The 25,646-nt window shown below is 29.8% G+C and overlaps 1 protein-coding gene and 1 non-coding gene across 5 annotated transcripts in view; one reads left to right on the top strand and one right to left on the bottom strand.

Moving 5' to 3' along the window:
* The first annotated feature begins 570 nt into the window (after positions 1–570).
* Positions 571–772, top strand: LOC132937651 (U2 spliceosomal RNA). The gene has a single exon (XR_009663756.1). It is a non-coding gene; the product is annotated as a U2 spliceosomal RNA (small nuclear RNA).
* Positions 773–3,926: 3,154 nt separating this feature from the next.
* LOC132936311 (protein artichoke) overlaps positions 3,927–25,646 on the bottom strand; it is a 40,422-nt gene continuing 18,702 nt past the window's right edge. For 2 of the 4 annotated variants that reach the window (XM_061003009.1, XM_061003010.1), the window contains exons 2-11: positions 18,575–18,768; positions 11,002–12,421; positions 10,446–10,569; positions 10,122–10,318; positions 9,927–10,063; positions 9,228–9,819; positions 8,998–9,151; positions 8,569–8,772; positions 7,633–8,484; positions 3,927–6,161 (exon numbers count right to left, since the gene is read on the bottom strand). In XM_061003009.1, the coding sequence (XP_060858992.1) occupies positions 5,362–6,161; positions 7,633–8,484; positions 8,569–8,772; positions 8,998–9,151; positions 9,228–9,819; positions 9,927–10,063; positions 10,122–10,318; positions 10,446–10,569; positions 11,002–12,421; positions 18,575–18,732 (4,638 nt within the window). In that variant the 5' untranslated portion in view covers positions 18,733–18,768 and the 3' untranslated portion in view covers positions 3,927–5,361. Of the gene's footprint in view, positions 6,176–7,632; positions 8,485–8,568; positions 8,773–8,997; positions 9,152–9,227; positions 9,820–9,926; positions 10,064–10,121; positions 10,319–10,445; positions 10,570–11,001; positions 12,422–18,574; positions 18,769–25,646 lie in introns of all 4 variants that reach the window. The other 2 variants (XM_061003011.1, XM_061003012.1) reach the window with 2 other exon arrangements.

Here is a 25,646-nt window from a genome sequence, read left to right as displayed (position 1 = left end):
TAAATAATATAAGATTTAATAGATTAATTATCAACAATCCGATCAAACAAATGGTACAACTCAATAGCGCCATCTAACATCATCGAAAAACGGACGTACACGCCGAATATTTTTGATTGTGCGTAATGCGACGTTGTGCCATGAGATACGACGGCACTTCGACTTTTGTGTATCGATAGCGCCCTCTCGTAACCAGGCAATCTGTCGAAAGTGCCAAAAAGTGTCAAAAATCGAAGTGCCGTCGTATCTCGCGGCACAACGTCGCATTACGCACAATCAAAAATATTCGGCGTGTACGTCCGTTTTTCGATGATGTTAGATGGCGCTATTGAGTTGTACCATTTGTTTGATCGGATTGTTGATAATTAATCTATTAAATCTTATATTATTTAAATGAAATTATTAATGACAGATGAGGTCTAAAACATCAAATTATTGACGTATACGCCTGTTTTTCTAAATGCGATTTTTTGAAAAACGAAATTTTTGCTTTTCCGAATACGCTCAAATTTGAAACTGCAATCGTCTTAGAATTGCGTTTATCTTTAAGATACCTCAGTGATGTTGTTAATCTCGTCATAGATTAAATATACGTATAGTATTTATTATAATATACTATACGTATGTTTAATCTATGATCAACTTTTCAATTGAGATCAATGATTTGTTAGTTCACTAATTTTTGGAAAAGTTGTGGAGATTTTGGGGCTTGCTCTTGCTCCACCTCGGGTTGACCCGGTATTGCACTATCACCGGGAACGGCCCACATAATAATATAAATGATCATGGTAATTATAAAAAATTAATATTGATATTCAAAATTTATCAAACTTGGTTGATTTCTACAGAACAAGTTCATTATTCCCGTAGAGCGTATTTTTGTTTACAAAATTATATTGACACCGGGTGCCTTAAAAAGTTTGCACGTCTCTTTTGATAACTTCATACCGAATCGTATGTAAATATGTAAATGATTTTTTGCAAAAGAATTATCTGCACAGTTTTTTTTTACATTCCTTAAGCATTAATTTGATTTAGTAGATAATTTGTCATCCCCTTTGAATGAAAACACCAACATTTTCTCAACTCTTGCTTCAGTGTTTCGAGATAATATTATTATACTGTATTTATAGGCACACAATACACTGTCGTGCCATCGCTATATTATATATTTTTTGCCTTTTTGGTAATCAGTAAAAACGACCAAGGAAATATAAACAACACGAAAAAAAGAACGAACACAAAAACCAAGACAACAAGTATTAATAGATTTAAAATCTTAATTATAATTTCATATTATGAGTAATTTATTTTCAAATAACGTTTACCACTGTGGAATTGTGCTTAGCTTTAGAAGTTTATCCTTCAAAACTCTTATTTTCACCACTTTTATATGATTAAAACATTTCTATTCCTAAAAATTAACACCCGGGTCCAGGGTGAAAGATATGTAGTTTGTAACACTAACAAATAATAATTAACACATTGGTGAGTCGTGACTGTCAATAGACTACATTTTGTTCAATAAAATAATAACACAAAATAGTTGAACATAAAGAGTGAAAAGGTTACATAGGAAATGTCCAGTACCTATTAAAGTTATTTTGCTCAAAGTCTCTAATCTCTATATCATTCCACAAGTTATACTTTATTTAAACATAATAAAATTATTACAATTGACAATTTATAGATTTAATCCATCAGGTACTTTTCTATATGTTGTCAATTTGAAATTTCATTCTAAAAATACTATTACTCATTTCCTATTCTTAAAGTCCTATACTAATAATATTACCATATTTCTTAATAATTCTTATATTATTTTATACGTGTAGTATAATATCCAATATCCTTTATATCTGAAACTTTTTTTATATTGTTAAATTCGTTATTTAATATTCGGTGTGTGGTGTTCAAATTGTATCTTAACTTTTCCGTTGCCCGGAATAAAAATTCTGATTTGCAGGCTCGCAGCAGTATATTAACAGGCGGCAATCTACCTGATGTAGACCGCGGACCCCGTGCAGTTTGAACGTATGTGGTAAGTGTATGATTTAACTCTAAAGTATCAAAGTTATACCATGTTTATCGTTTTTATTTAATTACACCTACGGTGGATTAATATAATCAATTATTACAAAATCCTAACCTAATGTAACTGTACTAAAATCCAATGAATAAAAAAAACCAAATTTAACGGGTCGGCTAGTATTATACATATTGGCAAAAAATAATAATACAAAACAACAAATTTGCCCGATTAACCAATATATAATACACTATTTATATTTTTATATGCAACAATAAACTAAATTTTTATTTTATTATTTAGTTGATTTTTTTCTGGATAGATGGTGCCACTACTGTATTTTTTAAAACAAAATAAATTAATGTAACTTACTTCTTAAAATGAAAAATTAATTCGTTTATAGCCATACATATTTTTAAAATAATAATCGGACATCGGGAAGTACATAAACTAATCTTCCGTTTATAGCTATTTTGTACCGATTTTTATGGGTTTTTTTACGATAATACGATAATGGCCCAGGTAATGGATTACACACACTAAGGTTCATTTACTACTCACACAATGACAAATATTTGCCAATAATATTTTTGCACAATTTCCTAAATTGTACTACTTAAAATATTCTATGCTGCAACAGCCTTAAGGAGATTCGATACCGTGATTTTCTGTTTTTGTCTAACACACGCGTGACATAATATTTTGTCAAACATTCCAATTGATCTATTGAAGCGATAAGAATTCTGAAAACAGATTTGAATTCGTCGTCAAGTCTTGAAATCGACTTTCCCACATTTTTGATATTATCCCCCAAATTCCAGAAAACGTCATATTAAAAAAGAGTATTCAAACATTTTTGTATTTCAATTTTTGGAGAAGCTTAAATCAAAAAATCAAAATTGTGGGAAAGTCGATTTCTAGTAGACTTGACGACGAATTCAAATCTGTTTTCAGAATTCTCATCATTTCATTAGATTAATTGATATGTTTGGCAAAGAATCCGTCAAAAATCCTATGTCGCGCGTATGTTAGACAAAAACAGAAAATCACGGTATGGAATCCCCTTAACGACGAAGGGACTATGCAATGCACATTTAAGAATTTATCGACGGTTAATGCCATCTAGTGTCGACTTCTATATGTTTTACAAAACTGCGCTAAAAACTGAAATCGTGTTTTACAATGTATTTTAATATTATGTTTATTTACTATAATATCTAATCTCTCATAGGTATCTCAATTATTCATGACCACTAGATCGCGTTAAGAGCTAGTAAATTGACATAAGCACGTCTTTCTCCTGCAACTATTTATTTTTCGTCGCGCAACCATTCTATTTTAAACCGTGGTTCACAATAATATTATCATGCCATTAAGTGACCCGTGTAAAGGCTTAAAAAATGTAGGAAAAATAATTGATGTTTTCAAACTGAATGTAAATGTATAAAATAAAAATATTTTCATAATTTTTTTAAATTTTAACATATTTTTTAAGCCTTATTAAATATAAAAATTCCATATTTTCATCTATTTAAGTTTGTTTTTTTGGATGATGTATTAAACACTTGCTTATACTACTGGCTCTAATCATAAACAAACTTAAATAGATGAAAATATGGAATTAAAATCGAGAATTTAACTATAGATATAGGTTGATACTTATAATATAATATATCCTACTTTATATAATTTGGAAAATATAACTGCAAATAAAATATATTATACTGTAAACCATGAAATATAATATTGTTATGATGCAATGGTGCATAATTTACGACATTACACACATATCTACACTAAAATCTGTATACATTACATTATTACAAGTTATAACTTACTCTAGAGGTAATATCTGGTATAGGCATGTTAAATAAAAGACTAATAGTTATAGAATAAAGTATATATTATTTAAAAGTAGTTAAATACCTACCATTTATTTGGTTGTGTACAAAAATATAATGTTTATAGTATAATATATGCTCCAAAAATCGTTAATTTTAAAACATTTTTATACATGAATCACACAATAATATTTATAGAACATATTAGGTATGCAATAATAAAATCTTTCCATAATAAGTATCACGATTATTATCTGCGCATTATAAATTTTGGGCATTCATAGGATTTATTACCAAAAAAGAAAGTAAATCAATTCATTTTCTATTTATTACAATTTAAAGCTATATAATATAACATAACACGATAACTACGATAAGGCGTAAAATAGTTATTCCCACGTGGACGTGAAATAAAATATGAACGGTTATTATATAACATTTTAACATTTACCGATATATGGATATTTGTGTATAATATATCTACAACTACCATTGGTCACAATCTTGTTCAAATGCTACTAGGTACATACCTAACTTTATAATTTGTCTCCAACTTACAAACGTACAACATGACAAATTGTATGTTCATTATTAACAATAATACATTTTAGTCTGTTATTTTTAAAATTAAAAGTGAATTGACTAATGAAACATTTTAAAGCTAAGATCTGAGGTATCTCGGAGGCTTTCATAGATATTTTTATTAAGAAGCAAGTTATGATCATACATGTATGTACAATGTAACAATCTGTACATTTTAAAACTAACATAACTTACTTAAAAGTAGTAATCTTAGCTTTAAAATGCACCATGAGCCACTCTTGCTATTTACTCATTCACTCTAATTTTAAAATAACAGAGTAAAATGTATTATTATGAACGAAAAATTTGCTGTTTTGTACGTCTGTTAATTCTCTTAATTGATATATTCCGATATTGTACTTAACAGTTAAATTATAATATAAGTACTACAATCAGTGGCGTAGACAGGATTTTGCTTTAGGGGCTGATAACATGTTATAAAGAGGAGATTAAACTATACCAAGTATAGGGTCCCTTGCATGAGTTATTGGTATGCTGATGATGAGTATAATATGACATTTTAGACTTTTGAAGCAACTCTTGTAAAAATTACATTTTAATAGCTACACGATGTCATGGTGGTTGTGTCTAACGTAATACGTTCACAGAACGCTGGAGGTATTTTTAATTTTTTCAAGAAATTCTGGCAGGGCCACAGCCCCTTCAGCTATCCCCTGGCTTCGGCACTGACTATATAAGAATACGATATATGAATACAAATAACGTACAATTATTGTTTAATGTATATACTACAGGCTATATGTAGGCATAACACAAATTATGTATGTTCAGAGGTTCGCCCATATATTACAATACGTAATCTAAATCTACACAATATTATTATATTATCCTATAAGTAAAATTATATAGGTATAGGTATAGGTTATATAAGGTAATTCACGAATGAAATTAATAATAATAATTATGATAGTAATGATAATATAAAATATAGGTCAGTGTACAGTATGGTATTACAAGGGTAGCGGGTGATCGTCCGAAACCTGAAACGGCCGTCAAGGCAGTCGCAGCAATCGCTGCCGTGGCTGAAATAGTAGGCGGACGTCCGGCGCGGGACGCCGTGGACGACGTCTTGCTGACGAACGGTTCCACGTTTGTCTTGTTGTAGTTGGCATAGTACCAGTCGCTCGCCGAACTCGTCTTGAACGGCGTCGACTGGAACGCATCCGATGACCTGGTGGGCGGAGGGAGTTGGTACGCTTGCTGATGGTTGTTGGCGCCACTCTTCGAGTACTTTGCGTCTTCTGCCGCCGCCGCCGCCTGGGGCCTCTGGTGCTGGGGCTGTTGTTGTGGTTGCTGTAGCTGTTGCTGTTGCTGCGGCTGGCCCTGTTGGCCGGGTGGGCTCAACGTCACCTTCACGATGGATGGCTTACCGGTGACCACTACGCCACCACCGTCTTTGTGTGACGCCGGCACCTGGCCACCGGTTCCATCTTTTTGCACCGGGATCTGGCCACCGGTTACATCTTTCTGCACCGGAACCTGGCCACTGGCTCCATCTTTGTGAACCGGCAGCTGACCACCGGGTGCCAAGAAACCGGTCAGCGACGATGGCGTGGACACGTTGACCGCTTCGGAGACCGCTGCGGTCGTACCGGGCGCCGTCGTCGACGCTGCTGTGGTGGCCGGATGCGTGACGGTGGCAAATTGGCGCTGTTGTTGGGTCGCCGAGCTCGTCGTCGCGGGTCCCGCTGCGAACACACAACTTTACGGGTGTAGGTACATTAAAAAGCAATTCTCACGAGGGAACGACTAACTTAACCTGCAGCGTGGGAGAGGAGAGGTGAGTGTAATGAACAGGAAATAAAACAATTGTGATGAAATTAAAAAAATCTTCTCTAGTGTATTACTTTAAAACATATTTACATACTATATTAGTTACTACCTATAAAGTAAGTCACAGATTTAAAATATATATTGATGTGTTAAGGTCTCCTCACAAACATTAAGTACTGGGCCTTTTGGACAAATTGTATAGTTGAAAACAACTCAATAATGCAAATATTGTATTTAACTTCACATAGATATACTTGGGTGAGTTATTTGGGAGGGTAGTTTAGTTTCGACACGATGGTTGCTAAATTTAATTAGGTACATATTAATTTATATCATAAACGAAAATAATTTTGATAAGCTCGTAAATAAATAATCTATATTAGATTAATGATGCGCGCTAGATCCTGAAATGGGTCTGCTGATGGAAAGGGGCTTTTTTGTTCTTAGGTGCACAGCAGTGGCATGCTCAGATTTTTTAAGGGGGGAGGGGGGGGGGGTCACTTATTACTTTTCACAGACCGCGTTATATAGTGGTAATTGGTAAACATACTTTTATTGCTTTTATACTCGTAACTCGTGTATTTTATATGACAAAAATAGGCGAAAAAGGGATATTATGAAGTTAATAAATGATACGTCTATATGTGTATATGTCTATATACGTCTATATGTCATTCTAAAATGTGGTATTACATAATATAAATATATAGGTATAATTTAAGTATTTTAAATTGAGACCTAAGTCTGAAATTTTGTTTGTATTTTTAATTAAATAAATATCGTAATTATTCATGAAGATAAAACATTTCGCATTAATCCTATCTTTAAATGCTTATAAATTAGAACTCTCGTTGGAATTTTCGAATATATTAACTTTCGGTATAAATATAAGAGAACTGAAAAAGTTTAAACACTTTAAACATTTATTATAAGATATTTTAATTTTATATTGTGTTGTTTAGTTAAGTATATCCTATACAGTGAATACAAATATAATTAATTTATGTAATTAGATTTGTATTTGTAAATGTGTATTTATACTTATGTCAAACTAGACATATTTGAAAATGACTGATATTTTTTACCTGATAAAACTGACCAGGAAATTCTCAATAGTTCAGTTTCTCACAATGATCAATTTTTCGTTTAGCTAGTAACATAATATTATACCTACATATACAAATAATTATATACAGATTATATAACCTGTATACAATTGTTATAGGTACATATGAGTATAAGATACATATTTTTATTTGGAATTTATATAAAATTCCTTGGTTTGATATGAGATGACTAACCGCCTCCCCCACCATGGGCATACCACAGACTTATACACAATAATGCCATTACAACTATATTAGAACTTGGACGACATGTTGTTACCTGTTGACAGTTGAACAAGTGAAAGTTCGGATTGGTTAGCTGAATCATCGCTTTGTAAGGTGGTAGCTGACGCCAACGTTTGTTGCTGGTTGTTGGTTATATTTGGCTTAACGGTTGGTCTAATGATCGAATTTATAGTGGCTGACTCGAACAAGGAATCACGAGTCGTGATGTTTACGAACTTAGAAAAACTTAAGTCGCTGCTGGAAAATCTATCATAACGGAATGGTGATTCTGTGGTGCTGCTAAGTTGATACCGTGGAGGACTGCCTGAACCTATAATTTTATGAGACGCACTAGTATTTCTGTAAATATTTTCTACATCGTCTTCATTCTCCACGTCTTCTCCAAAGAAATTATTATCAGGAGTAGTCATCATTGGTCGGAAACCACTAGTGCCCGGTAATATTGGTGTAAAACTATCTTGGTCTACTGTTGACGTCCTTTTTGGCAATGAATTTCTTCTACCATCCTTGAGTCTTTTACCGGTGCCTTTTGCTTGGCCCCATATATTGTTCAGACTCAGTGGTGGTATTGGTACCCCGAAAAATGTATACGCAGTACCACCGGCATTGCTCTGCACCGAGTGGTCATCGGTGTAAGAAGAAGAGCTATTAGGCCGAGAACTGGCATACAATGTTGGGGTATCACCGGGTACGTAGTGTGATAAAATTGCAGGAGATATTGTCGACAGTGTTTTCTCAGTTGAATAACCTCTTTGGAGTTCAGTTTTGTCATTTAGATCGACAACGTCATCGTAAAAATAATCAGTTTCCTCTGGCAGTGGCTTATTTTTATCTGATTCTTCGCTGTTTGTCCACGTTGTTACCTTATTTGATGTCACTGCATTTGCTGAAATAATATTTGAATATCAGTAAGTTGAAACCCATGTTTGTAAGTTTGTAATATATGGTGGGTTTTATACGCTACTCTTACCATTACCAACAGGAACAGATTCGATTTCACAGCCTGGAATGTTTTCCTCTATATTGTTTGATTCTTTTTCGTCGCAGTGCTTCGATGTAAAAGGCATTTCTCTAAGCAAAGTACCGTCGGTACATCTAGGGCCAAAACTGTCAGCTGTTGTTCTTAACCATGATTGCAACCATTTCATGTTGCAAGCACAGTGTACTGGATTACCTATGTAAACATAATATTGAATTATTATCAAATGAAATAAACATTTTATTCGTTCAGTTTATAATATTAATCTTAATATATTCATATTATTGTTTCAAATACTTTAGTCGTATTGTTCTTGTATATGATTATAATATGTACATTAAACAATATATAAGACAATTATATGAATAATACAACTGCAGTAAAATCAATTGTATAATATGTACAAAAAATTAAATTTACCATCAACATCCAAACGGGATATTGTAGGTTTGATACTGTTAAACGTAGATTCTGATAGTGAAGTCATCTTATTGTCCCGTAAGCTTAATACTCTTAAACGGCTCATTCCTTCAAATGGGCTTCCAACAATATTACATAATCTGTTGTTATCAAGCTGGAACAATACAGATTATTCAATAATATTTTTATGTTCGACAATAACTGTTGTAACAATATGTTAAATAGCTTACTTTTAACATGATTAATGAGTGCATATTTTGTATGCTTCTAGTAGTTATTTGTTTTAACTTGTTATGACTTAAATCAAGGACTTCCAAGTTTCTTAGATTATTTAAACCAGATTTCTCCATCCCATTCAAATAATTGTGGCTCAAGTTCATCATAATTAAATTTGGTATACCAACAAATGCATCACTAGCTATCTCATTAAGTTGGTTTTGTTGCAGTTCAACAATTTGTAGCATTGGTAGATTCACCATAGCTGCACTTGGCAAGGAAACCAATTTGTTTCTAGCCATTTTTACAACCATAAGATTTGGCAAACTTTGTATGCCATACGAAGGTAATGTGTTAAGATTATTTCCTTCCATTTCTAAAATAGTCAGATTTGGTAGCTGTTGGAAGGCCCCTTCATTTAAAATGTTTAAGTTGTTTTCTGACAAATACAACTCTTTTAGATATGGCATTGATGAGACCATTCCACTTTTCATTTGTTTAATTTCGTTATTTCTTAAATCTAGAATTTTTAAGTTTGGATTCGCTGCTAATGATGACGGAAACTCCGATAAAGAATTATGAGAAATAGATAGTTCTTCGAGTTCCCTAAATTAAACAAATTAAATATTGAACACATTAAATAGTATAAAACTAATTTTAACACAAATTAATATGCATTAATGTAAATAATTGAATAGTTAAATTTGACTTACTTATTAACAGAAAAATATGATTCATGAATTTCAGTTAGTCTATTATGACTTACATCGAGCTTTTTCAATTTTTCATTATTAGCCAACAAAGAAGGTTCTAATATCTCTAATCTGTTACCTTTCAAATTTAATTCGTTCTAAAAAATAATATAAATTAGATATTTTATGTGTTTAATTTTATTAATTCAAACTCACAAGAAGAGGTAACTCCTTAAAAGTATTTGGATGTATAGTTAATAATTTATTGTCATTTAATGTCAAAATTTCTAATTGGTTTAATCCACTAAACGCCCCATTATCCAGTTGTTGCATTGAATTGCCACCCAAATAGAGCCAACGCAATAAATTTAAAGCAGTCAATGAATTCGATGGTACTCTATGAATACCATTATCTAAACAAATACATTTCATTTATAATCAAACATTTAAAATATAACATATTATTATATTATTTTAGTATCAAAGCCTATGATAAAATAAAACACATACCGATTATAACAAAATGATTTATTAGGTTACCTGAAACATCAAGAAGCTTCAATGCTGGTAGATGTAAATCTGTTGAACTATCACTTGGCAAGCTCATTATTTTGTTATGAGATAAGTATAAGTATTCGATGGCTCTTGGCATACCACCTACGAACTGTAAATCATATTTATATTTTATTTTTAGTAGGTATATGCATGGCAATAAGAATTTAAAAAAAATATTTATAATATTATATAGTGATTTTATATAAAAAAATTGCATACACATTTATAAGTTAAAATACAGATGTAATACAAGAAAATTGTCCATATGTTTATTTTTCCTTTACACTGTGGTTCTCAGATTATAAGTGTGTAATAAAACAACATGAAGGTACCTACGACTTCGTTTGTGAATCAAAACATATTGAGAGAAATAATAGTTTAAACTTTAACTTAACTTAACGTAACGAGATAAGTTTAATCATAATCGTAGGATATTAGCTGAATCATTTTAGTTTGATCAGTAAAAGAAACTAAATTCATATAATTATTACATTTGTATATTCTAAACTAATATTAAATATATCTAAAATAAAATACGTACTTGGTTAAGTCTATTGTAACTTGCATCAAATTCGTACAAATGATATAAATGGGATAGTGTTAGAGAGTTTATAGAATCTATGTTGTTATGAGATATATTGATATGTTCTAAATTTGGAGTATCGATAAAAGTGGTCGGATCCAACGACGAAACAATATTGTGACTGATATCAAATCGTCTTAATGATGGTAATGTAGCTAGCATACGCCGCTCTAGTTTGTCAAATTTATTAAACGATATGTCAAGCCCTTTTAACATGGGTAAATTCCATAAAGGAATTGCTAAGTAATTGGACAGTGAATTATTGGACAATCTCAATTCTCTCAACATAGGCATTGCGGTAAATGTTTCCCTGCCAACCCTTTGCAGTTTATTATGTTCTAAATACAACATTTCTAGTCTTGAATGTCCCTGTACTGATCCATAAATTATGTCCTGTAACTGATTCCTACTGACATCCAGAAAACGAAGTTTAGGAAACATGTCTAAAATTAGTCTTATTGTCATCGCGTTGTCTATGGAATTTTCGGATAACCATAATTCTTCTAGATTGTTATCACGGACGGGTGTAAATGACTCTGGGTGGATGTGACGTACTTGATTTTTGCTTATATCGATTGACTTCAGATTGGGCATTCGATGGAACGCTCCCCTGCGTATGTCACTTATCTTATTCGCGGAGAGATAAACGTGACGTAATGATGGTATATCTACGAATGTGGCTTCATTAATGAATTCTAATTCATTTCTATCTAGTCTGATTGTAGTCAATGAGGTCAAATCTCTAATTGCTCCTCCGATATTGGACGCATCAGCTAGCTTGTTGCCGACTAATGATAGTTCAATAAGTGATGGCAAGCGAGCGAAAGCTCTAGGGTGCATCCACGTGATTCCGCAATCCGTGAAATTTAGCAAAAATAGTCGAGGCAAATCTTGTATGGTGCCTACGTCCAATTTTTGCATTTTTGGAGAACCAGTGATATGCAACTGTTCTAGAAATGGCAACCCCAAGAAATTTCCTGTCCCCATGTTTATCAGTGAAGATGCTTCGATTTGAACATACCTCAATCTAGCTAAGCCAGATATTATTGGTAGTCGAGTCAGTGAACCTGCAATTAGCGATAGCGCTTCTAGTCTAGGTAAAACCATCAAACTTTCCTCTGGAAAACTTCTAAGTTCTGCTTCTACTATGAATAATTCTAATATGCTTGTTTCTTGATCAGACAACCAGTTGGAGGCAACTTTTTGAATTCCATTTTCTCGTAACATTAATCGTATAATTTTTAAAGTTGAAAAAGCATTGGCAGGCATTGACGAAATGGCATTGTTTTCCAATATTAGTTCGTCAATTGGATCAGTTACGGATGAGGCTAACTGCTTCAACTCATCCAATATGGTCTTCGAATCTCCATGACTACACCTGAAATTTGAAGTATCAAGTAAATTATTAATGACCAGTAAAAAAATAAGAAATCCTTTATAACATAAATATAAATATAAAAATAAATATAAAACAAGTAAGCTACAAGTATGTAGATAAACTTATTTAAGTGGTAAAATAATACTTTTTCTCTAATGATTATTTCTTTCTAAACTTACATTTGTATTAAGACAAAAGAGAGAGGATTTTATAAAAGGTTGTTTACACTTAACGAATCTCTTTTTAAGAAATTAAGTTTCCTTTCACTATACTTACTATGCATATAATTTGAATATCAAATTACACAACAACACAAGAAAATATTTGATTTGATATTGTATAATATATTTGGAAGTGCAAAAAAAAACAATAGTCTTTTATATTGCGAATATTTTTAATCTCACAAACTAATTTTAATGTTTCTATTTTAAAACTCTATAGTAAATTACACTGATTAAATAGAACTAATATTTTTAATAAGTGTTTGGACTAAAGATATAAAAAAAAACACAAGACCATTTTCTTTTTTATGAAAAATAATTTTAAAATGATAAAAATGTATGTTATGGAATTTTTATAGGAGTTAATTGTAATAATATAATATTGTACATTTTGACAAGTAGGTATAATAAATCTGAAATTATTTACAGTTAACAATAATTTATACTTAAAGATATATATAAATATGAAATAATCATTTAAATTGGTACGTAAATAGGTATAGGTATCTAATTCAAGTCGTGCAACTGAATATAATTGAATCCCATTCATATTATTTACATTTATATACCTAATCCCATTAATATTAGCAAATGATAAAAATATTTTAATCATTATTGTTAGTGTACCTTTTTAATAATTATAATGCGTAATAGCAGTTCCCGCGTATGAACTAAACTAGGTAGGTACCTATTTATTAAATTCTCAACCCATATCAATATAAACTAGAAAGACAAACTCTAGATAAAAGTATAAATTGTAATATAATTTATAAATTAAAGGCATAAATAAATTGAAAGTCTCTCGATTTACTTGTGGATATGGTACACGTATTATTTATAACAACATAATCGTGAAAAACATATATTCTTACAGGTAAACGATGAAATCTATCTTATTACGTCTACCTATTGTGTAGATAATAAAATAATGGCGTGTCAAAACAATCACAAGGAACAAAACATACCTAATTATAGGTAGGTACCTACCAATACATTTATACATAATAAAAACGTTTCTAAAAACCACGACGGCGGCACGTGCAAATAATAGTACCTATAGTAAAGATTAGTTTTGATACAACCACATAATATGGGCGCACAAAATAAATTTTTAAAAGAATGGATGTGATTAACCGAGCCTGGTTTCAAATTTTACATAAAGATTACAAATATCGTAGACGATTATGACCAATCAATCTCACTTGGGATAAACTGAAGAACAGTAAAAAAAATATCTTCCTTTATTATTTATTACTATCATGGTATCGTTACCTACGGTCAAATTATTCCAAACCATCAATATTGTATCTAGTTATTAACGGACCACCGAAAAATTTGCAATATTGAATGCAATGAGAATATATTTTTTGTCTAAGCTCAATGAAGATTTTAAAAAATATGGACTGTATTGTTTAATATAGGCACCTGTAATACCGTAAGCTAGATTACCTACTATAAAGTATAAAATAATAATATTGATGCCGATAAATCCGACCACCCAGCCTCTATCACTAAGAATATTTTATAATTTATTTATATTAGATACCTATACTTGCAGAACGGTGTGAAATGTGAATATATTATTTTTTTTATATCAAAAAAGATTACTGTGCCTCACTGAGTTAAAAACTCATGTGGAGGCCCATATAATATGGTATTAATAGTTCTAAAAATAGTCTAAATATTTAAAAAAAATTACCATGTCTACCTAGACTTAAAAATTAGTTAAATGATTATATACATATTTGGTAAAAATATCAAGTATAATTAGTATATTATTTACGGCTATTCGTTTTCAAAAAACAAAGTCAATTTTGTTCAAAACAATATTTTTAATTATTATATTATTAAAAAATATTCAATTGTTTGAAGTGTTAAATGAATAGGTAATTGTGTTATGATATAGGTACCTAAATTATAAACATTTTCTCTCGTAAGCTGAAATAATGAATTATTCAAGATAATAATTTAATAGGCATAATAAAATTACGATGTACCATGTACCTACTTTTATGGTTATATTATTGCTCTCATAATTATATACACCTATACTTATATAGCATTCAGGATGCTTGGGCGCTTAGCACCCCTATCAATTAGCCTTAGCTGCCCTGCGATTTTCGCCTATGCTATAAAACGTGAATTCGCATTTTCAATTTATCACAGTGAGTTCATGTAGGTAGGTACCTATGTGAATCAGTTATATCCACAGATAACTATATAGGAAGTTACAAGTAACTATAATTATATTATAGTACCTAGTACCTATCTATAATAATAATAATAATTTGCTAAACGTAATGTACCTATATACTAACGTAATGTATGTACCTACTGCTAATAGGTAGTGCTTATATAAATATAGGTAGGTATGTGCTTAAGTAGTATCTGTGTAACATTTTAATGATATTTATGATTTTATTTGTCAACGATAGCTGGTATTTAACTATTAGTAGCAAATAGCATTGGTCAATATGATTAAATCTAAGTAAAAATGTACACTGTATTTGTTAAATCTAAAATAGTTAAAAATATTATGCAATTATACGTTAATTCACTGACTAATAAAATTAGAAAATCGATAAACAATCACTATTTTCAACTTTTCATTTGGACAATAATAATAGTCGTTTGGTAGATGTTGAAAGTAACTAAGGTAAAATTGTAATTTTGTTTCAGTTACATTTTAAAGAAAAAATTGCATGAACGTACATTAATTTTACATGTTTATTATAGACGATATTAAAGTCTAAAATTAAATGCTCATCGTGCATTCGTGCCTACAATATATTTTTGAGCTTTTTTGAGCTGCGATTAACTATATAAGAAATTTCGACAAAATCGATAAAAAAAAAAACCAAGGAACTCATTATGTTGTATTTTTGGTAGCTAACTATAGCCAGTTGAGTCTATATAATGATTGTGTAAAATTTGAATATAAAAAAGATTCTGAGTGAAGGAGAACGGTGGTTCAGTATTTATTTCTTATGGTAGTAAATATTATTATAATATGTTATTTATATCATTACTTATACCTAACCTAGTAGGGTCATAGGGACAGAAGCGTATAAATAGGATTTTCTTGATGAGGGGAATATGCATTTATCCAGTTGTTTCTAACTCCAGGAGACTTCGAGACCTATTTTGAATTTTTGCAATTATTTAGTATTTGAATATCGCTTAAATACATTTTCCGAAATAGTGCTCTATAAGTTATTTAAATTATTCTATACAACACTGCTTTCCGAAAATACACGCTATTGCATATAATTACGGGTTAACTATATAATAATAAACAAATGAAAAACAAATAAATATCGTGATAAAATTAAATTATACGAAATACTAAGGAATTTAAAAATGTATTTACATTAAAGATGCTCTATTGTTCTCTTGTTAGGTCACATACTGAATTCGCTTCAATAATCTGGGCTCAAAATTGTACTGATAAATTGGTTGAAAATATTCAGTATAAATTCCTTAAGTCTATAGCGTTTCGTTTAAACTTACCTATTTCCAGGGATTCATTTTCATTAGTAGCTAATTCTATTTATATTCAGCCTTGTGAGGTTAGGCGTAAGTTATCTGACGTCATGTTTATTTATGATCTTCTTAATAATTATATTGATTGTTCTGATTTATTAAGTAAAATTAGTTTTTGTACTCATAATTATTCGATTAGAAACTCTTGTTTATTTTATGTACCTTTTTATAAAAAAAAAATATGTTCAGATTCATTTTTTCCTAGAGCTCTATTATTATGTAATTCAATTTGTAATGAAGTCGATTTCTTTTTTATGTCTCGTGAATCTTTTAAATCAAAAGCTTTATACCTACTATCTAATTGAAATTTAATTATTTTATATATATGTAAATTTTTGTTATAATTCACCTTTCAAACTGTATTAATTATTTTATATGTATGGTTGTTCTTGATTATTATGTATTATATCCTATGTAAAAGGGCTTGTCCCGTTAAACTTAATAATAAATAAATAAATAAATAAAAAAAAATTATTAGCTAATCATAAATTACAATCTGTTTTTACTTTTCACAAGTCTGAGGCGTTATAAAGTTATAAAGTTTTAATCGCACAATATTATATGATCATAATAAAGTTACTAAGCACTTTACATGTTGCCTATGCTGAACTCATTAAAAAAACGGATTTTTTTGTTGATTTCACTTTATGTCGAGTGCCGGCAAGCCCGGATTAAGGGGGGGGGCAGGGGGGCAAGTCCCTGGGGCTCACGTGTGTAAAGGACCCATAGTCTTCTCGGCTTAGAATTACATCGAGTGATAATTTTCACTTTTTATAGTACCTACAAGAATATTTTTATTTTAAATTTTTTTCTTGTTTGAATAAAACTTTAACTGCACTTAGTGGTATTGATAAATTTTGGGTTGAAACACATTATGTAATAGTTGATAAATTTTGCTCAGAACTGGACAAAAGAATAAATGCATATAGTGTAGTAGTTGACATTTTTTTATTCTTAACTAGACTACATGTTGAGTCTACTATTGATGTTGAGGAAAGTGTTAACAAATGCATTAGTGTATATAAAGATGATGTTGATGATTCAATAAAGTATGAAATAGTACATTTCAAGCAGTTTTGGGATCAGTTAAAACCAACATTTGATGGAAGTGATGTACTCAAGATATTTGAATGGATAACTGAATGTAATGTTATTAATATTTTTCCTAACATTCATATTGCTTTAAGAATATATCTTACCATTCCTGTCGCTAATTGTACTGCAGAGAGAGAATTTTCGAAGTTGGCCAGAATTAAAAATAAAAATAGATCTTCACAAACACAAGATAATTTGTCATCATTAATGATTTTATCAACAGAAAATGATGTTCTTCAAAATTTAAGCTTCGATAAAACATTAGAAATATTTGCTACTCAAAAAGCTAGATAAAAAACTTTTACTTAAACAATACTTAATTTTATTTGTAAATATGTATTAAAAAAAAAATTATGTTTTTAATATTTTTATTCTCATTAATTATCATATATTATCATTTATTATTATTATTATTATTATTATTATTATTATTATTATTATCATATTTAAATAAAAAGGTTTAAATTTGTTTTATTGTATACCTACTTTTATAATTTTAAAGAATTGTTTTTTTTGATGGGGCCCACAACCGTGTATTGGCCCCTGGGCCCCTGAAGGTCTTAATCCGGGCTTGAGTGCCGGAGTATGAACATTGGACGGTATGGATATTATACGTTCATAATTTGCATGAAAATACGTATACGGTACCAAGGGCGTACGTTGGTAATGTCCAGGGGGGGGGGGGGGGTAAGTAGGGGTTGCTTGATAAACAATTTTAATGTTCATAGAATGCGTCGGTAGTGGTATCAGTGACTTAGTTTGATTCATAATTAATAAGAGTTATGTTTTGGTTTTTGATTTTTTAATTTGTAAAAGAATTAATAAGCTAATTTCTAAATGGATTGGTTGTTATTTATTTATTATAAAGAACCTAGAAACATTTAATTGTATACATTTTCTGAAACTATCAAAACAGTGGGAAGTAGGTACCTAACACTACATACATTATATGTATAAAATACAAATAAAAATGTGTTTGTTAATTTAAAATTACATGTCCATTAATTAAAATTAATTCTGCCATCTGTAAGATTACGTTTTAAAACTAACTATCGACATTTATAATTCATGAATACTTTTTACATTCTCCACCATTCTGGAAGAAAACTATAGGTACTTATCGCTTATAAGCCTATATATAGGTAATCGAATAGTGAAACTAAAAATTTAAAGATAAAAATATTTCCATCCATCCTCTTGACCAATTTCTGCGAATGCCCCTGTACACATGCCTTGTACCATGTATACGGTTTGGAACACGGATCAGAATTTATTCAGATTTGCGAACACTCACCATATCTGTATTTCGTTGTCTCGGCTGGAACATTTGCACCGCCGGACGGCATCACTGGGCTGTGGGCACGTAGCCGCCGCGGCACGCGGCGTCCTCGCAGTCACAGCTATGGCGATGAAGACCCATAGCAGTGCCAGCAGACCGTCGGTGGACCGCATTGCGTCGTCATGACCTCAACCGGTCACGGTCTTCTCCTGTGACCAAAATGGATAACGATTAATTTCACAAACAAAAAAAAAACGTCTAATAGATATTAATTTTATAATTATATTAGGTATGTATGACTTGCGATGGGTCCCGTTGTTTTCCTATTTATACACATAATCATGGGTATCACTAAGGTATTACTATGGACAACCGCTAATTCCTATTTTCCGGTACCGTATACACGCAAAATCCAAAGATTGTTCACGGAGGAGATACCGTTCATATTTTATGTTTGATTTTATAATTACATTTATTGCTGTCTAAATCAAAAGATGTCTTATCCGATTCTTATCCGAAGAAAGTTAAAATATGTCATGTTTAAATTATAATCTGCCTAAATATATTTATAAGCATCGAAATAATAATACTAGGTAGGTATTACAATTTATTATATAGGTACCTACTCTAGTGAAGTTACTGATAAGTGTCAATACTGTTTAACTGTTAACATTTTAAAACTCAACCGGTGCATAAATGTATTTGAATAATTTAATTTTTACTTTTATTTTATTTTCACTTTTTAAATTTAATAAATAATAAAATTAACTTTATTATTCCGGTTAAACTGTGCTAAAATATTAGAACAATATTTTCATTAACGGCTACTATCCAATTATTTAAAATACCTACTGTGTACATTTATTTGGAGTTTTTTATACAACTTTTAATCCGCACCTGCTAGTGAGTTGTAAGAACTGGGAATACTGGACGGCGTCCAATCTCATTAATTGCCAACGCTATTTAATTATAAATTTACAATCAGGTTACTTGCAGAAGTTGAATACTGTCAACAATTAGTCTGTAGATGTATCTACTGACCATAAAATTAATTGGCGTATACATGAATTAATTAACAGTGTGGACCAATTTTACTATAAGTCTAAATTCTCAAGGGGAGTGGTATCATAGTTATGATGTACCTACCTAATATACCAACACAATACTTATAGGTTATTTCAAAACTTATTACATTATAGGATTTATTTATTACTGTAGCAGCCAAATACTGGAATAAAATATTATTAATGACAATTAATAAATTATACATAGAATAATACCACTACCTACACGTTTTTTTTTTGTACAGCAAAAAGTGTGTCGTTATTGTTACTCCCAATTTAGGTCCTGAATTAATTATACTTATAAGTTACAACAAAGTCTTATAAGCGTATAAGCCTTAGAAGTTTTTAGAAGTTTAGACCAAAATATTATCATAATAGCACGAAATTCTAAACATTAAATCGCTAAAAAAATACTATCTAACTCATTGGGCGTATTAATGTCTATATGACTATATATACTATTGGTAATAGACTCAGTTATACTACATAAGAAGTAGGTACATTGAATTCAGGTACATCAAACACAAATAAAACATATTTTTCCAAAATTGTTCAACGTTTTTCTGAAATCTATATAGACGAGGAAGACTAACGTAAAATAAAATATAGACAACGTAAACATATCTCTCGTTAATCATTAAGTATCAGTAATAATAATAATAGTAAATATTAAAATACCGTGTGGTGCGGATTTGCAATACTAATAAGTCTGTTGTGCTAAATCGACTACCTTAAGTTGTAAAAAGTATTCGATTAAGTGCATCAAATTGCTAGGCGTCTATAATATATTATATTAATTGCCCTTCAATTGGATAGGTAGGATCAAATATTAAAATAGCGTATTCTCGCGTTTATACTTTCAAGTTATATTATTATAGTGTTGTGTTGCCGTAGTGTAATATTGTTGCAACACACTCATTTATATATTTTCATACAATGTATAAATTATATTTTATATTCATGTCCGTATAGACGAAAATATTTCATTTTAACAGTAATTTATTCTTATTTATACGATACGTTATATTAAGCAGAGCACTACAACTTTAATCTACTCTACGCTCGACAGTCGACTCAATTGGACCGGTCAGACTATTTATGTACCTACGATATTATATTCTCCAGTGGTTCGATGTACCTATAGTAATATTATTATTTATTATACAGTAGATATTATGTAGGTATACATTATTACAATATACAGTATATTTGACCGTTGTCTCGGTCGTTTTCGACTAGTGTTTTGTATAATATACTATAAGTATATACCGAATACGATTTAAATTTATTAGGTACTGCAGTAAGGTTAATGCCTATAATATATGTATTAACTACCTTTAATATGTGAATGCGATTATGTACAGATAAACGTACAAAATACACAATACAAATAAACAATGAACGTATTTGATATAATATTACCTAGGAATACAGTATAGTCACAAGTCACATATTACACAATCACAGTATAATTATACATTTGTAAATATATGCAAATATTTTAAATTTTAATGAAACGCAAGATTAGATCGGTTTCCTTCCTCAGTTTCACGTGTTATATATGTTACACTGTTTACAAATATATTGTATAAATCGCGTATCAGACTTTCACGATTGTGACTCTCGTTTTGAGTTCACGCCAGATTAGATATTATAAATATCATCGAACACATTTACACATTACACCATAATAGTATTATCAATACAACTACATTTATCTGTGTGTTTTTATTTGTAATATAAACAGTAATAATGTTAATTCGACCATGAGGTACACATAAGATTTTTAAAAATAAATCATGTTTAGCGTTTAAATCAATTTTAGATGTTATAATACCTAACTGTTTTTAGAGAATAAGAATATAAGACAGGGACACAATTATTAAATAAAAGACCATATAGCTTAGAAAAATATAAAAAATACATAACTTTTTGTTTCTTAATATTTTAGAGTCTGAATGGAACGAGTTAAGTTAATATACTGACATACCGTATGTGAATATAGGTTCGTCGTATAATCAGCTTAAAATCGATCATAATATTTTGAAAATGTCGTTGTGTATTATATAGGTACCTAAATAAAAATAACGCAAGTAGTAGTGAAAATATTTAAGTCTATATAAATGATATTTTTTGTATTGCAACTAAAGAAATATGATGTACGTAGGTATGTGTATTTTTGTCAAACCCTTTCTCATTCAGATAATTTTTCACGTAATGTTATTGTGACTTATCATTTGAACGTTGTTATAATAATATGTCTTTTATAATTATTCCAAGTAAATTTAAAACTATGATCTAATAAAATAGACGATACATCACAATATTTAAATTACATAATTTTTAACATGACAATAAGAATACATTTATGTTGCTGACATGTTGTTATATTAGTTATTATATTATTTCAAATGTAAAAATATAATACAACCGATTTTAAAATAAATGATACATAAACAATTAGGTTGTTGGATATGATAGTATTGTTAATCTTTTAGTAAGTATATTTGGATATATATTCAATGCGTCATGCGAACCACATAGTCAGTAATCAGAAGGTATATAGGAAGTAGAATTGATAATACATAGTACATACTATACATAATCAATGGTAGTAGGTACGACACTAATATTGTGGCATTGAACGGGTTTGAAAGAAAAATAATTACTTCGAAAATAAAATATAAACAAATGTTTATAAACGTTTCATTTAGGTAGATATTCAAATATTAAAATATCATACGTAACATTAAAACGTAGATTGCGTAGCTACGATTGTAAGATATATAATAGGTAAATAAATTATGTTAGAGAATAGAAAAAGTTTATATGGGCTAAAATGTAAAATTTAAAAACCTTTAAAGGCACGCGTTCGAACTAGGCGTAGTGTGAAATTCACTTAAGTTTCTTCGTAACATGGAAATAAATCTAACTTAAAGTCAAAAGTAACTTAACTTTTTAACTTAAATTTAATTTTTTACTGGTTTATGGACAACCTTGCTAATAATAACTATTTCGTTGAGTTTTAACAATGGTCATAATTTCCAAATTATTTAGAACACACTACGTCAATTTTCACTATATTAATATAAAATTATAAAATATTATTATTTCTATAGCATATTTAATATTAAACTGCGGTACTAATATAATTATAGGTAAGCTGACTGACTTATGTTGAAATATTGTATTTCATTTTACACATAGCAGTATCACTATATAAATACATCACCTATGTCCTATAAAGGTCTTGTTAGACTAACCTGGCCGTATAATTATATACACACACCGAATAAATTCGCTAATTAATTATTATTTTTCTTTCTCTCTGCATTTACCAAACACATTGTGGTATTCACCGTTCACACCATCCATAGGTTTTCCATTTTCTTCACTTCTCCCATTACTGCATGCTCAAGTCGTCACAACATGTTTTCATTCATTTCCCTTCCTTAACTTTCCACCTCTTATTATAAGACAACTAATTCGTAAATTATTACTTTTATAGGTACTTACAATAATTATAATAATACTTATTTATAATCCTTTATATTATAATATGGCCAATACCTACATTACTCGTACAAACATTTTTAATTTGCACTTCTCCATGTTGTTTTGGTCTCTACTCTCTATAAATAATGAATAAACTACCGTTTTACCAGTTTTATAAATTATTATAAGACATAATAATATTATACGAAACAGTTACCTACCTATATCTAATTAACACATTTTAAATATGTCGGTAATCACGATTCACGTACCTACCTACATGACTTATGTATACTTACCTAAGTACTGGAAAATGGTAATAAACAATTTATAATATAATATATTCGAAACCATAAAAGCGACGAATTGATGCATGCTTCTCATCTGCCCGAGTAACCAATGTAAACTATTTATATACAAAAAAATTAACCAATTTCTCCTATATTACTGTTATAATCTGTAGGCTGTATAACCATAATAGCAAATTTATAAATAAAAATTTCCATCTTTAATCACACAATCCTGGTTTTGAGCACCTCTCCGGGCTGGACCTACCTACCGGGTCCAACTGTGAATCCAAACCATCCAGGAACACACTCAAACGCACACTAAAAATGTCATCAAAATCAGTCCATCCATTTAGGAGGAGTTCAGTGAGGTACAGACGTACAGAAGAATTGTACGTTTAAAGATGTTTACTGTTTAGGCATAATGTTGGTTATGCCATACCCAACTATGTATAAATAATATATATATATATAAATGTATTTCCGTAATTAACGCGATAGTCGTATAATATTAGTATCATAACTTTTCATATCGTCACAACCGGTGGGGGGGGGGGAGGCAAGAGCTAATCCCCAAATTTAGACCTCCACCCCAAATTTAATATATTTATGTACATTTAATAACAATGAATAATATAATATGTTAGTACAAAACAAAAAAATAAATTGTATGAACTTTTATACATTTTTAGTTTGGCTTTTGGATTTTAAATCATCTAGTACCAACTTGTATACGATAGTGTTAAAACAATAGGGCATAATATATAGGTATACAGTTAAACTTTGAGAGCCTTAATATATTTATGAATTAAGGATCTCTAGTTAAAACTTATAAAGGTTTTAGACCCACGGATAGTTGCATTTTTAAAAATAAATAAAATATATGAAACCATCAGTATAAGCAATAGCGAGACTCCGTAGACTCCAAATCGTTTAATACCATTATATAAAATTATAGGTAGTATACTTTAGTATTGAAAATATATCCTCATTTCTCAGGTTGGTATAAGTGATAATATGGCTAACCCGATTTAATTATTGCTTATAATTTATTTTTCCATCAAAATTATTATAGCGTGTGTTCTAAAATAAAAATATTTACTAAAACATATTCACCACTGTAATATAATAGTTCCTTGCAAGGAAAATGCTTGATTAAAGCAGAATTATTCAGTGTCGATAACAGTATACATAGCTATTAATTATTTAAATATATTATGTAATATGTAAAAATAAATAATTCAGCATCTACTTTTAATTCACAGTCCGCTATCAATGGGCCACAGTTATGACCCGAGTTATGTGCAATAAATGTAATATAATATATATTTGTAATTTGGTATTACTATTATAAGGAGAAGTTGCATAACAATAACGCACATAATATAATCAAATATTTTTTACGTTTTATAATCTCTAAATAACTATGAAAAACAATATTGTGTTAACTATTTATCATACGACAAGCAACGGTTTACCTTCGTCGGAGCGTCCACTATACTAACAATTATTGTAGTATACGCAATAATTTAATAATTTATTGGCTTTTATCTATATAACAATATTCTAATAGCTTTATCCCAATGGCCTACATCGCCGCAGGTATTTTTATAATAAAAAAAAAAAATTAAAAAATATTCTAATAAAAATAGTTACCTAGCGGGTATTTAAATATGGGTAAATCGATATTACTCAAATTGTCAAATTAAATGTATGTTGTATTATGCTGTACCAAAAGTAATCAATAAATAATAATATATAATGTATTGATACTAGTTACTATAACATGTACACTATTATTGCTATATAATTGTATTATATAAAAAGAAAAATTTACCTATTGACCATTTTGTGTCAATATCAAAATAACAAAATTGCCACTCAAATAATAATACGTATACCTATAATTTTCATATTTTAGCCAAGAATATTTTCTCATTTATTCTATCGTATATACATCAATAGTAAAATACAATACATTTATACATTTATATATTATTATCGAGATTAAGGAAAAATTGTTGACAACTCTGTGTAACTCTAAATAAATACCGTAGATACATTACATTTTCACTAAATGTTTGTAGGTATTAGACATTTTTAGTTTATACCTCTTTTTGAGCTACTTATAGGCAAAAGAAAATTTAAATTTGTAGTAGTTTTTTTTAATTATGGTCGATAAAAAAATTTTTGCTCGGTCAAAAAACTTGAAAATTTAATAAAAGATTTCTCATAAGATAT

This window comes from Metopolophium dirhodum, chromosome 1 (assembly GCF_019925205.1).
Source record: "Metopolophium dirhodum isolate CAU chromosome 1, ASM1992520v1, whole genome shotgun sequence".
In the NCBI taxonomy this organism is placed as follows: domain Eukaryota; kingdom Metazoa; phylum Arthropoda; class Insecta; order Hemiptera; family Aphididae; genus Metopolophium; species Metopolophium dirhodum.
Note: the sequence above shows the minus strand (reverse complement) of the source record. Positions and strands in the feature narration are given on the sequence as shown.